At 45.2% G+C, this 14,715-nt stretch overlaps 1 protein-coding gene across 3 annotated transcripts; it reads left to right on the forward strand.

Annotated features, from left to right (window-relative positions):
- Positions 1 to 14,248, forward strand: LOC307234212 (myocardin). Of its 3 annotated transcripts, none has more exons than XM_080005819.1 (16): positions 1 to 252; positions 2,291 to 2,466; positions 4,870 to 4,923; positions 5,284 to 5,339; positions 5,862 to 5,928; positions 6,494 to 6,673; positions 6,849 to 7,042; positions 7,255 to 7,395; positions 8,243 to 8,423; positions 8,545 to 8,749; positions 8,841 to 8,982; positions 9,108 to 9,719; positions 10,477 to 10,572; positions 10,735 to 10,872; positions 10,966 to 11,020; positions 11,112 to 14,248. In XM_080005819.1, exons 2-16 carry the CDS (start codon positions 2,412 to 2,414, stop codon positions 11,513 to 11,515), a joined length of 2,580 nt encoding a protein of 859 aa, XP_079861945.1. In that variant the 5' UTR covers positions 1 to 252; positions 2,291 to 2,411; the 3' UTR covers positions 11,516 to 14,248. The 3 variants fall into 3 exon arrangements, with proteins under 3 accessions (XP_079861945.1, XP_079861946.1, XP_079861947.1); XM_080005820.1 differs by having other exon boundaries at positions 10,513 to 10,572; XM_080005821.1 differs by having other exon boundaries at positions 6,572 to 6,673.
- Positions 14,249 to 14,715: the final 467 nt, after the last annotated feature.

Below are 14,715 nucleotides of genomic sequence, written 5' to 3' on the forward strand. Positions count from 1 at the left end.
CTGAGGTGTAACGGCGAGGGGAAGCAGGATCATTTTCTCTCTCGCAATCACCTCTAGGATAGCCCAGAAACTTAACAAGTGTGGAAGGAAATAAAAGAACAGATATAAAAAGAACATGAAAGACAGGAATCTTCATTAACTGCACTACCAAGTTCTCTCTTTTTTGCTCTCCTCCTCCATCTCGCACCTCCCTCAATTTAATCTTAAAACCACTTCAAACCTCCCCGGGCGGACTCCATTCTCTCTCCTCCTGTAAGTATTCTCTTTCATTCTCCTCCTTTTATTCTTGGGGAAATGGCTGTTCCCACTGCTTTCTCATGCCTTGGTGCCCTCGCTGCAATGTTAAGCCGGAGCCAGAGGTGAAATCTCAATCATTTGTTTGTTATTTGATTGCAACGACGGCTGAGTGCATGTCCTCATACTGTAAATAAGTAGTTTGTGCATTTTGCAAGATTAGGGTTCAGGCACAGCGAGAACTCTGCGCTAGTTTACGGCGCTTTGTATTTCCGTCTGCCCGTGTGTGTGCGTGTGTTTGTGTTTTGGGGTTAGCTCAAATCAATACAACACAATAACACAATACAATACAATCAATTAATAAGTAGTGTGTATGCTGCAACACAATGTATGCAAATCCGTGTTGTTTGGTTTCCAAATGTCTGTCTCTTTCTTTTTTTAGCGTCTTATCCTTCTCTCAGTGCACGACTTTCTCACACTGCATGTACAGTATTGTGTATGTATTGTGTATATATTGTGTATGTATTTTGTATGTATTGTGCATGTGTTGTGTATGTATTGTGTATGTATTGTGTATTGTGTATGTATTTTGTATGTATTGTGTATGTATTGTGTATGCATTTTTTATGTATTGTGTATGTATTTTGTATGTATTATGTATATATTGTGTATGTATTGTATATGTTTTTGTATGTATTGTTTATGTGTTGTGTATGTATTGTGCAAGTGTTGTGTATGTATTGTGTATGTATTGTGTATGTATTGTGTATGAATTGTGCATGTGGTGTGCATGTGTTGTGTATCTATTGTGTATGTATTTTGTATGTATTGTGTATGTATTGTGTATGTGTTGTGCATGTGTAGTGCATGTGTGGTGTATGTATATTGTAAGTATTGTGTATGTTTGTCTATGAATTGTGTATGTGTTGTGCATGTGTTGTGTATGTATTGTGTATGTATTTTGTATATATTGTGTATGTATTGTCCATGTATTGTGTATGTATTGTGTATGTATTGTGTACGTGTTGTGTATGTATTGTGTATATGTTGTGCATGTGTTGTGTATGTAATGTGTATGTATTGTGTATGGATTGTGCATGTATTGTGTATGTATTGTGTATGTATTGTGTATGTATTGTGTATGAATTGTGCTGATATTGTGTACGTGTTGTGTATGTATTGTGTATGTGTTGTGCATGTATTGTGTATGTATTGTGTATGTATTGTGTATGTATTGTGCATGTATTGTGTATGTATTGTGTATGTATTGTGTATGTATTGTGTTTGTATTGTGCATATATTGTGTATGTATTGTGTATGTATTGTGTATGTATGTTTATGTATTGTGTATGTATTGTGCATGTGTTGTGTATGTATTGTGTATGTATTGTGTATGGATTGTGCATGTATTGTGTATGTATTGTGTATGTATTGTGCATGTGTTGTGTACGTATTTATTTTGTATGTATTTTGTTTGTATTATGTATGTATTGTTTATGTATTTTGCATGTATTGTGTATATATTGTGTATGTATTGTGCATGTATTGTGCATGTGTTGTGCAGCGATCAGTGTCACAGCTTCATGCGCGTCCATTACGATCCATGTCCCCAATGCACTTCAGCCCTGACGTCTGAGGATCAGCTGGGGTTTCTGTCTCTGTCACTCAGGCTGCTTGACTCGGCTTGCTCTCTCTCTCTCTCTCTCTCCCTCTCTCCCTCTCTCTCTTTCTCCACCCCCCCCCCCCCTTTGTCACTTTCTTTCCTTTTAAATGCCTCATCGTCTGTCTCTCATTTTTTGAGCTGTGTCTTCTGTCTCTGTGGGTGGGCGTCTGTGTGGCCGTGACGGGCCGTCCGCAGGGAGGCCCGAGGAGCTGGCACCAGTTTAGTTAGCAACAGCGTGAAGGAAACGCCTTTCCTCCTCCGCCCGTTTTCCTCAGCTTTTCGTTTGCACGCCTCTTTCAATTTAGCTGTTTCAGTCAGTAGATTAAATAAAATCTCTCTCTCTCTCTCTCTCCCACCCCCTCTCTCATTTCCCTGCATCCCCCGACTGAAAAGTGGCAGAGAAAGAAGAGCTCATTCCCCCCTGGTCGGGTGAAGCCAGGACGTTATTCTTTCTCCCTACTCCACTCCCTGCCCCCCCCCCCCCCCCCCTCCCTCCCTCCTCTGACCCGGCGACATGACGCTGCTGGCCTCCGAGAGGTCGCTTCTGATCCGGAACAAGTTCCGCTCGGGTGAGGAGGTGGAGGAAGTTTCTGTTGTTTTCTCTGTGGCAAAACTAACTTGTGACATCTAGGAAGAGCAGGCCCGTTTGACATCGAGCGGAGGGGAAGGGATCTCTATCATGACCATTCACTCTCATGTTATGAATTAGATGTTTTGAATTGATGTACAGGCATTTTGGATTTTCCCTGGAATCAAGGAATAGGATGGTTTATTGACAATAATTATGTAATTGAAGTAATTATTATTATTATTATTATTATTATTATTATTATTATTATTATTATTATTATAAATAATAATAATAATAATAATATATTATTATTATTATTATTATTATTATTTAATTATTACTTTACTTTGATAATACTTTAAAAACCAAGTCAACATCAGACCATAAAAGAAAAACAGAAAGCAACTGTAACTGAAGCAATAAAAAAAACATACAACGACCGCAATCAACCGACAAAGTCTAAATAGGAATAAAATATGTAATTGCATGTTGTTTGTTCCTGGAAAGAAGAGTAAATCCAAAATGATGCATTTTAAGAAGAGTCGTCGTCAGAGGGGGATTTAGCATATTCAACCTCATGCCTTTTATCAGACGCGAACAATCTAAAAGCTGCTGCTCTCATCCTTCTTCATATTAACATTTTAATGAGGTAATGCTGACTTAGTTTTATACCATTCGTTCAAACAAGGTTAAAAGCAGACCAGCAGAACAGCGTGGCAGTGGCAAGTTTTGCTTTAAGGCCGTTTCTTCGTTGTTCGTACAAGAAAAATGTAATTTACCCGCTGTGAGAGACTAGAACTGATCTAAAATGGAATAAACTAGTTATTTACTTTGTAGCTAATTAATATAAATATTTACACCTAAAGGGGCTTTATCATTTACATTACATTTAGTCATTTAGCAGACGCTTTTATCCAAAGCGACTTACAAGGGAGAATAACATTCAAGCTACATTGCGACAGAGATTAGTGTAACAACAACATTAGTGTAACAATAAATACTGCTAGGTAGTGCTTTATAACACATTAATAGACTATAGGGAATTATGACATTAACAGAGGTTAATTTCTAATGTACCTTGTACATATTGAGTTCAGGTCTGTAAAAATAATATTTGGGCGAAGTGGTCCAATGGCAAATTGTTTTGATGAAGCTGAATCCACACATTTGAGTAATACAAATACAGAAAACATAACAATAACTTTCAACAGGTGAGCACAATTCCCGGAAAAAAACTCAATTTCTGATCCCGGCGCTCTCCTATCAGGCGTCGATGGATGAAACCAGTATTTTGAGTGCGACTCGGAGCAGCTGTTGCCGTGTTCCCGCGGTGGTAAAATAGCAGCGATCAGGGGGCCGCGTAGGTTTATTCACACCTGCTGGAAAACTTGATTCTGTTCGCCAGCTGCTCCACCCAAAGAGGCTGCCGACGGTCCAGTGGATGCAAATATATACGTGTTACGATCAATCAACCTGAAGCAGACCGGGCTCTTTGGATGTGGAGATATTGAGGTTGCTAATGTGTCAGAGTGTGTGTGTGTGTGTGTGTGTGTTTGTGAGTGCGTGCGTGTGTTAGCAATAACGACAATGACGTGAATGAACCGAGTGCGCTGACATTCATTTTACTCTTCTTTACTCAAGCTTTATTTGCCGAACGAGGTTAAAAACACTCGGCCACGGGGTCTCCAAAGCAAGCGCCGCTTTATCACCGGGCGTGTTAAGGCTCCTCGGAGCTTGTTTTTTTCCCTCTTCTTAATGTCGTAAATTGCTTGTTTAGAGTTTCCTGAGAGCGAGGAAAGGAGGAAGAATTTAGTTAGCGGGACCAACGGCGGCCAGGGGGGGCTGGGTTGAAGGCCAAAGAGAGTGCTGGAGAGAGTGGGACAGCTGAAGGGGGATGGGGCCGACCAAAATAGATTCACTGATGAAAAAATAGCCACTGCCCTCACCCCCCCCACCCCACCCCCCCACACACACACACACACACACACACACACACACACACACACACACACACACACACACACACACCACTGACTCCACCCCTATCAGGTCTCAAGCCTGCTTCAACTGATAATTTTTAGTGTAAATATATACAGTATCTGTGTGTGTCTGTGTGTGTGTGTGTGTGTGCGCGCGCGCGTGCGTGCGTGTGTGCGTGCGTGCGTGTGTGTGTGTGTGTGTGTGTCATCCCCACATTGGAAACCCATACGCTGCCATATAACTACAGGGTCACATCATATCAAATATCACCGATCACGGATACTTCTCTTCTGTGAATAACAACAACTTTTTACATAAAGAGCAATCCATGCAATCAGTCCACGTGAAATATATTAATCCATTTATCAATTGGATCAACTCATAAATGTATTTATTTATTACATTTGTTCCTACCTTTTAGTCCTGCAGTTGAGGATTCAGAACCGGAGACAAAACGAAGTCAACGCAGACTCTGGTAAGTCTCACTAGACATGAGCTGTTGTTTTATATTAAAAATCTCAACGTGGTTTTTCAATAGAATGTTTTTTTTCACCAATTTATTTGTGAAATCGACTGTATTGATTGCCGACACTGAGCTGCTCAACATTAGTCCTGCACCATCCTCCATCAATGATAGCGTTCACTAATACTGTACGCTTTAAAGACGATCTGCATGATCTGCGGAAAGCACGGTGCAGAATTGCACGCGCACATTCAGTCAGCTGAAAACAAAAACATACAGCAATTAAAATATGATGTTCGAGGGCTGTTTTACTTTGAAATTTTAAATGATTCGCTGCTAGATTTTGATTTAATGACGTTCTTCACCCTTTAGGGCTGAAATCTTCCTGTTCCCCTCAAAAAGGAGAGAAAGAGCAGAGCGAAGCTCTGGTGAGTACGACTGCAACACAAACACGCCGACCGTCTAAAGTGCTGTGAAAGCCGAGCTTTCATGTCAATCATTTCATTCATTTCTCCCAGTTTTCACCACTTACGGCTACTGCACGTCATTGAAAATTGCGAAACCGGAATTTAAGATGCCACTATTTCTTTTCGGGGGGCCTGCAAGAGCGGTTCCATTTCGCTGACTTCATAAAATGAAATTCGTGATCAGTGTTTCCCCGACCGCTCATTGTATTCTGCGAGTCCCTGCAGAGAGACTCGGAATCGGTGTCATTTTAATTGGTTTCAATAGAAAGCCTTTGTGTCAAATGGTCTAATTCGTATTTCAAAGGACTCTCTCCGCCCGACAAAGAAACACTTCAAGGGGAAACAGTGGTATAAATGACTACTTCATTAGGACACGCGGGCTCTGGTCACCGAATGTGTTTAACTCCCTCCCTGTAATGAAGTGCAATGTGACTGACCCCGGGCCCCTGGGTGTTTGGTTTGACCCAATGTTTCCTGATGCAGCGTCTCTCTGACGACGGCTCGGCTCAGAAGTGTCCCCCTAGTGGCCAGAATGCGGAAGCTGCACAAGGTGACGCTCACAGCAAAGCACACATGATATTTCCATCGGTCCTTTAATTCACCCTCCCCCTCCATTTCAGTGTTACATGTGTAGGAATCGCACATTTAGAGAGGTAAAATTTCTCACAGCTGCCAATTCAATATAAATCAATATAAATGTATCTTGACACACTACATTTTAAGCCGTCTTCAAATCTCCAATCCCATTACTTGAAACTATTCCACCTTTTATCCCATCGACTGACCCTTTATTGTTAAAGCTGAATTGTCGGCCATCTTATAATATTCTATATGGAAAAAAGATTTTCAGGTGAAAAGTTTTTGTGTGTGTGTGTGTGTATGTGTGTGTGTGTGTGTACGTGCTGCCACATGGGTATTGCATTTCCCTAAAGACAGCGTGTTTGCTGTTTTTTTCCGTGCCAGTCTGAACCGGGTTTAATTGCCCATGGCAACGGAGTTGTTCCCCGCTTACATCATACGTGTTCTAAAGTCCTGTTGCTTAAGTTGATCTTTTTTACTCTCCTCCCTCCCTGCGCCCCCCTTTTCACTACCCTGCTGATCTCCCATCTGCCCAGACTCTCCTCTCATCTCTACCCTTCCCCTCTCTCTCTCTCCCTCTCTCTCTCTCTCCCCTCTCTCTCTCCCACCCACAGACAGAAGTGGTTGTGGGGCTCAGAGACGTAACAAAGTTCAGAAGACGAAACTCCCCGGTTCCCAGGAGCGGCAGCACAAACACGGCGTGCTGCCGGAGAACCGTGAGTCAGCGCGTGCACACACGCACACACACGCAAACACACACGCAAACACACACGCAAACACACACGCACACACGCGCACACACACACGCACAAACACATTTTTATTCCCCACGCTCCACTTCCTCTGCCGCTGCTCGACGTTTACCTTATCCAACCTCCTCCCCCTCCTCAGGTCCTGCACCCTTCCCCCTCTCCGCGGATGTCTTCGAAGATGACATCTCGTCCTGCCCCACCCTGTCCACGGAGCTACGCGGGGCCCACCCGTCCCCGGCCTTTCCCTCATCGCCGGGGTTTGCAGGTGACCAGCTGCTGAGTGACTTGTCGCCTGCGAGCCTTCCCGTTAACAGCAGTCCCAAGCACGCCCAGGTGAGAGAAACACGGCAAAACAAATGAATCTGCATCAACTGTCATGTTCGGAAACGCAGCAGGCTCCCCGCGCTGACGCACTAATCCATTTGTGTCTTTCATGAACCCTTCACATTTGATTTTGCACGCCAGACAGTATTGACAGATTGACAGATGTGTGAAGAAAAGCCTTATGTGTCATTCTGACATTCTCTCTCCTTTGCTGCCTCCAGTCGGGTTTGGCGTTGCTCCCAGCAACTGAGGGCACCAGCCAGCCAATAGGCATAACAGTGAGCGAGTCAAACTCCATGGCAACGACTGGGAGACCGAATAGGATGTATTTGACCTCTCAGAATTCACTCCAGCTGCCAAAGGTAATCTGGGGATTGTCGAAGCGGTTTAGAAGGCACGTTTCTTTTAAGAATTGCTTTTCATAAAAAAAACAACGAAAAAAAACCCCCAAAAAAACCAGCAGCAATATGCCATTCTGAGCACTTGGATAATGATAAGGCTCATTCCGTGGTCAAAAAAACATGTACAGGCATGCCCCTGAGAAATACCTGAGCAATGGACACAAATACTAAATGAATCTACTAATAGAGGATAAAGTGAGTTAAAGCAAGAGTCATTCAGGAAAATCTGTTTGTCATGAGTGTGTGTGTGTGTGTGTGTGTGTGTATGTGTGCCTGCGTGCACGTGCGTGTGGGCTCCGAACTGTTGTGATCAGTGAAAAAGTCTTTAACCTTGCAGGATGGTCACTCTTGCGTTCCGTAAAGGCACGCTGCCTCCACAAGCTTCTCTCCATCTGCATTCGATTACCGTCGGTTCGTGTCGGTTAACACGTGCGCACCCGAACAGCGTAGCTATATGTTAGAAATGGCACACACCGTCAGCCAGCAATCTGTGCGGAGGAGGACTCTGTTCCCCTCTTTGCATTTTGCACGAGGATTTGACCTTGACAGGGTTCACATTATGCCCCACAACACGAAAATGACCTAACACGACATTTCTCTGTATTGGGCGAATTTCATATGTCACACTCGCTGAAATGACTCGGCGGAACCCGTGAGAAACTAGAATGTGACCCCTGTGCGGATTTAAATGTTAAGAATTTCTAATTTATGCGTGGAAGCTATAAAAAAAAATAATAATAATAATTTTACACCTCTTTCTGATTTCCTGTTAATCCCTCTGTTCTCCCTCTCTCCGTGCACCTCGCAGGCGGCTCAGCCTCCCAGCCCCTCCTCCTCCTCCTCTTCCTCCTCCTCCTCCCTCCCGACCGCCGTCAATTCCAACCATATTCCACGCCCATGGAAACGGCGGGACACCAAACCCAAAATGAAGAAACTCAAATATCACCAGTACATTCCTCCGAACCAGAAAGCAGAGTCGGGGACTTTGGGTACAGATCTTGACATTTTTACTCTTTTCTAAATGCGTGCGCGAAACGTTGACGTTGTGAGTGCTCTTAAGACGAGTGTTATTGTGAATAATGCCTGAATATACATGCCTGCCTCGCCCAGGGGGGGAGTCCAAACATAAGAGCCCCGCCTCTGAGCAGCCCCTCGACCCCGCCTACTCCAGTCTCTTGAAGCAGCAGCAGGCCAGTCTCCAGCAGCAAATCCTTCAGAGTCAACAGCAACAGCAACAGCAACAGCAACAGCAACAACAACAACAACAACAACAACAACAGCGACAGCATCAACGTCTGCTGACTGTTGCACCCAGGTACACTGACGGCTCGCCGTTAGAGATTGGTGCCGAGTGATCCAAAAATATCAACTGTTCGGATCGGCTCATGCATTCATGTTTCCTTTAGTGGAGACACCAAGCAGAATGTGAGGTTCTCTGATGCTGTGCCTCAGACTCACCGACCGGCCCCTCCGACAAAACCCGACCCCGTGGACACAAGTCCGACCCTCAAACCGGAGCTCTTGCCTCCTAACCTTGTCGACCTGACGGTAAGACAGGCAGCTGGGAATTCTGAATGAATGCGGAAAATGTTGAATGTTGAATTTGTTTGAAATCAAACTCTTGGCGTTTTACCCGTAACAAGTGCTGCTCCTTCGCTTCCGCACGTTTATAGGTGTCAGAGCTGCGTCAGCAGCTACGTAAGCGGGGCCTCCCTGTCTCTGGCACCAAGCCGGCCTTGTTGCTGAGGCTGCAGCCCTTTCAGCTGCCCCACACCTGCCTCACCCCTGCCCCCCTTTGCCATCTGGGGACCAGTCTGGAGCCCTTCACCATCTCACCCCTGCTGCTCCCAAACCAAAGCCCCAGCTCCAGCTCCAGCTCTGGTTCGGACTCACCCAGCTGCAGCCCGAAGCAGCACATCTACATCCAGCCGAGAACAAATTCTGATGGGACGTTCGGTGGCTCCCCCAACGGGCTTTCGAGCGGAGATCCAAACAGAATCCTGAATAATGTTCCAAATGGCTTCGCGAACGTTTCATTTAGCGTGGCCGGGGAGGAATGTAGTCTGACCGGCGCTGTCTTCCTGGCCCCCGCTGCAACCCCCTCGGGAACCCCGAGCCCAAGTCTACCGCTGTCCTCTTCCTTGTCTTCACCCCTGCACAGCAGCACCTCCTGGAAAGCCAAACAGGAACAGCAGCAACAGCAGCTGGAGCTGAGCACAGAGTGTGAGATGAGGGAGAGGATAAGGAACAGACCCAGGGACTGCACCTTCATCACAGACTATGTGGTGAGGACACTGATGGATTGATGGAGTGATTGTTAGAGAGCTGTTAAGGGCCGTCTGCTCATTTTCTGCCCTGCAGAGCAATGTAGTACAGTGGAAACCGCTTACAATGATCACGGTTACAGCGATCGACCGCTTATATGGATCAAAAAGCTTGGGACAGAATCATTTTCAATTTAAATCATTTTCTTATAGTAATCAAGTACTCCGCACACAGTTCATTTTGGGTCTTTTCATACATGACAACATATGGAAATTATTTTTAAAACTACGGTAATTTTATATATTTTTACTATACGCCCACCCCAAGGGTCTCCTCACAATTTTACATTTGGAATAACTGTCCGACAGTTATTTCAAGTTCAGAATTTATTTAAGAATGATAAGTTGGAAAACAGGCAGGTATAGAGCAGTGGCCTAAATGCGTAACGGAGTGGGAGTGATTTTCCGCTCCGCTGCACGTCCCTCTTTCTCCAAAAAAATAATAAAATAATAATTATAAAAAAATGTTTTCATTTTAGATATAAATTTATTTTCCTAATTTTTCCTCTCGCAACAAAACAAAAAAATCCCTGTGCGTCCCCCGTCAGACTCCGCAGAGCCATTGATACCATTAGATGGTAATCTGCATGAGAAAACGAAAAAAAAAAAGGGTTATAATAATAATCCGCTTATAGTGATAGATTTGACGTGGACAGATGTGATCACTAAAAGAGGATTCTGCTGTAATACATTTTTAACCCCATCCCTCTCACTCCAGCCTTGTAAAGGATCTCTCCATCCATTCCTGCAACAGGATGGAGGTCCGAGAGGGAAGTCGGAGACAGATGGGCCGACTGAAGTTATGTTTACCCAGGTAAACGCACCAGCTGAAATACACAGAAGAAAAAAACATACATGAACACATCAGTCCAACTACAATACACCCAAAATAATTGCCCCGGGATCTGAAAATCTTGATCCAAACCTTACCTTCGTCATCATCATCTCTTAACTGAATTCCGCTGCTTCCTATAAGGTGTTCTGCTGCCAGCCCTGCGAGGCGATTGGCCAGGATTTGGAACTGCCAATGCAGATTACAGCCAGCCCTGTCCAAACCTTGCCCATTGTTCGCAGTTTGGAGGAAGAGCTGCAGGAGGCTATCCGGAAAGCACAGGTATGGGTCCGTCAAAAAAGCAGGAAGTGAACGTGACCTTCAAAATATTTCCTCAGCCAGGTTAAACGCTTCCTTTCTGTATCCCTGCATTAGATGGACCTCAGCCAGTCCATAGACGACATTCTAGATGCACCAGTCACCTGCGCTGGTGAGCACGTCAGAAGCAATTAAAAACACAACCTTTCACGCGCCGCCTCTTTAGTCAGTGTCTGATGACTTTTGCCCTTCATCTCCTGCAGACTCCGATCTCAAACCCCCCGACCACTTGGCTCCTTCCGGGTCTCCCCAGGCCGACGAATCCCAGCCCTGCCAGCACGACACCAGGGACGACAATTTCCTCTCTTCGCCCCTGTGTTCTTCTCTGCTGCTGGAGCTCCCGCCATCGCCTTCCGCGACGCCTTCTGGCCACGCGGCTCAAGCTCCTCCCCCGCCCCCCCTCTACACCTCCCCTCCGTCGTCCGCCGGAAAGTCACGGAAGCGGAAGGCGGCGACGACCCTCGAAGCCGCCGATTGGCTGGAGATGTTGACGTCCGGCTTCCGCCCGCTCACCCCGCCCGCGGCGCCGTTCGTCGAGAGCGACTTCAGTCTGGATTCGGATCTGAATGTGAACAGGGTGCTGGATCTAATGGTGGAGCAGTGGTGATGACCCGGGCCTGTTCAATGTGTTTGTGCGTGTTTGCACCTCCTGTCAGTGTGTAAGTGAGGGGCGTGTGTATGTGCGCTGCGAGTCTTGTCGCCCATCGACGTGACAGGGTACGCACACCCCGACGAGGGCACAATGTCGTGAACTGAGGCCGTCCCCCACCTGTCCGGATCATCTCCTATTCCATTAATTTGTCTACGTATCCATGTGTGTGATGTCCCTCTATCCGTCCGCCGGGTGCGCTCTGTGAAGAGCATCGCAGGTTTGGCTCCACGCAACGTCGAGAGCCAAACCGATCGCTCTGGTCGAAACAAACGTGGCCTTGATAGAGCGGCTCGAGCACATGTGTATCGACACATATGTCAATACACACACACACCTACACACACACACACACACACACACTCACATACACACATGCATGAATGCACACATCCACACACACTCTCACACACACGCATGCACGCACACACAAATAAATATGCGTCACATTATTCTGTTGAAAACAACTAGTGCTAGACCAGAAATGACAAACAAACATGCATTTGTGGATTGACACACTCCACAGCACAATGTTTGCAGTGGAAAACAAAAGGGGAAACCTGGTTGCATATTAATCTAAACATGCTTCCAGCCTATGCTGGGAGAATGTTATTGTTATTATTTTTTTTGTTGGCTTATCTCCAAAACCCACTGTTTGGCTTGTGTTGAGTACGGCCACTAGTGTTGACTCAGCCATTCATAAAGCCCAAGCGGAGTGTGCAAGGGCCAGACACAGGCTTCAGGCTTTAACCCTTGTGCCAGACACAGGTCGGCACGCAGAGGTGGAAGGCTGGCACGAGCTTCGGACATGCATGTGTGTGTGTGCGTGTGTGTGTGTGTGTGTGTGTGTGTGTGTGTGTGTGTGTGTGTGTGTGTGTGTGTGTGTGTGTGTGTGTGTGTGTGTGTGTATGAGCGTAGGCCTAACTGTGTGTGACTGTGCACACAAAAGTACCTTTGTTTGTATGAGTTAATGCACAAAATGCTTCCATTATAAACTGCATTTATCCGCCTTACTGCTGAATGCACTTGTAGCTATGAATATTTGATTGTGTACAATGTGTACCTGTTTGGTCGTATTGACTTTGTATGGTGGATCAAGACAACACAGGTGGATGAAATTAAACGTGTTGGGCTGAGAGGCTCCGCGATTCTGCGTGCACATTTCCAACCTACTTTCATTTCGCTCTCGACGCCACTTGGTCGGTGATGGCATTTCAGATGTCCGATGCCGTCATCAGCAGAATGTGGCTACCTTGTTCAAGTCACTATTTTCCAAGCGGGCAATAGCCCAGATACATATGCACCAATCAGATAAGTGAGATTCTTCCCCATTACAGAGCCAGAACAGGTGGTCAGTTTGTTCCCTGATTAACCCCCAGCAGCGCCCGGCCCACTGCTCGCGGCTCGCCCCGCTTCCTAGCGGTGCCAGATTGAAAAAAAAAATGCAATGCCACGGTCACACCTGCTCGGTATGTGTTCATTAATTTTATGAATGTATTGTTTTACAAATCCTGTGCTGTAAATAATAGACGCCAAACATTTTCAATCACAACCGATGTGCAACATGGCCGGCCAAAAGTGATAAATTTCCAGAGCGTGTTTGTTTCCTCAGAGACCACAGCCTCTTAATAGTTGAAGTGACCAGGGGTCAGCTTGTCAACATCGAGTTGAGCCAGACTGTGTAAACGGTGAGTACTTCCTCAATGACGACTGCGGAATTCTCGGTGATTGACAACCCATGTTGCAGCATATTTACATAATGTAAGTTGACTGGGTTATAAACTGGCCACATATCCTGTCAATCATTTTCAGAGAGTCCTCGAGTAGTTTCCAAAATTGGGGGAGGAAACGCCGGTATTATTTGGTCTTCTCTGCTGATATGTGACTGGATACAGCACCCTCCTTGAAGACCATTATATGTTGAAACACTGTGATCCTCTAAAGTTCCCTGCGTAGTATTACTGTGTGTCATGCAATACGCTTCGTGTGAGGAACAGACGTCGGTGAAACCGTGCCCCCAAGTCAGATTAGGATTTCTTTGTACGACGTGTGAGTTGAGTCTTGAGTCTTGTTCTGAGGCCTAGCTGCATCCAAAATGAAATACATACTATACCATTCACACATACTATTCAGGGTGTCAAATTAGTGTTAAGTATGTCAAAAACATAGCACGCTCAAATAGTATATAAAAAAAAATACCAGCATGACATACTGCATGAATATTGTGATATATCGTAGTATGCAAATCCCACAATGCATTGTGAGGGGCGGGGCGCCGGTGAAGGTTTCTATGCAACATCATTTTGGATGTAGGGCGAGTCTTCAGCAACGAACAGAGTATGCAGTGCACAGGAAAACCCTAAACCCAATTCTGTGGCTTTATGTTTGAAGCGTTTCATGTGGAGCTTTCACTGTAGAGACCATGGAAAATGCAGCGCGATGTGGAAAGGAGCACTTTGATAATCAGAGTGATCAATAAACATCGCGTGCAGGACAGAAAAATATATATGAAATCAAAAGCAGGAGAGTAAGATGCTGCCTCCTGTTCCACGCTCTTGTTCCTAGTCGAGCTTCTTTTCAGTGGTGCAAAATTGAATTGTATGTATTTATGTAACTTATCCGTGCAAAAGTTGCCTCCGAAATGTAACTTAAAAATGTTGACAAAAAAATAAAGTCTTAATAGATTTTTTATCTGGTTGCTCTGTGTTCTCTGTGGTAAAATGGGGGGAAAAAAGCGGAGGCGTGGTTGCTGACGCCGAGACGCTGGAAGTTTTAAAACTCTCAGCGTCCCATGTGAAAATGGGCCCAGCAGTCAGTAAAACGAGACAAAATGAGAGCGAGCTTCTTACCGACCGACCAACCAACTGCATTCTTCAAAAAATATGGCCATATTTGATTTAGTCAATGCCGCCTAGCCCCACCGGGGAGACATACCAGCACTGTGTTTCTTTCAACTTCCGATTCCCACATGCATCAAAAAGATCATTTATGCACATCAAATGATGTCCTGGGTTCCGTGTAATTCAGCCCCGTCAAATATTTATTATCACCGGGTAAAAAAAATGAAATATTTATCCGTACTACAGTTTAAGCGCTGCTTAAATATCCATAAAACAATAATGATTTCCTGATGCCCTGATTTGCTGAATGATGAAGCA

This window comes from Zeus faber (genome assembly GCF_960531495.2).
Source record: "Zeus faber genome assembly, chromosome: 8".
NCBI classification, from domain to species: domain Eukaryota; kingdom Metazoa; phylum Chordata; class Actinopteri; order Zeiformes; family Zeidae; genus Zeus; species Zeus faber.

Coding starts and splice junctions, on each gene's coding strand:
- LOC307234212 (XM_080005819.1), top strand. CDS start 2,412: ATGACGCTGCTGGCCTCCGAGAGGTCGCTTCTGATCCGGAACAAGTTC. Junction 7,043..7,254: donor GCAGTCCCAAGCACGCCCAG/GTGAGAGAAACA, acceptor TGCTGCCTCCAG/TCGGGTTTGGCGTTGCTCCC. Junction 9,720..10,476: donor CCTTCATCACAGACTATGTG/GTGAGGACACTG, acceptor CTCTCACTCCAG/CCTTGTAAAGGATCTCTCCA.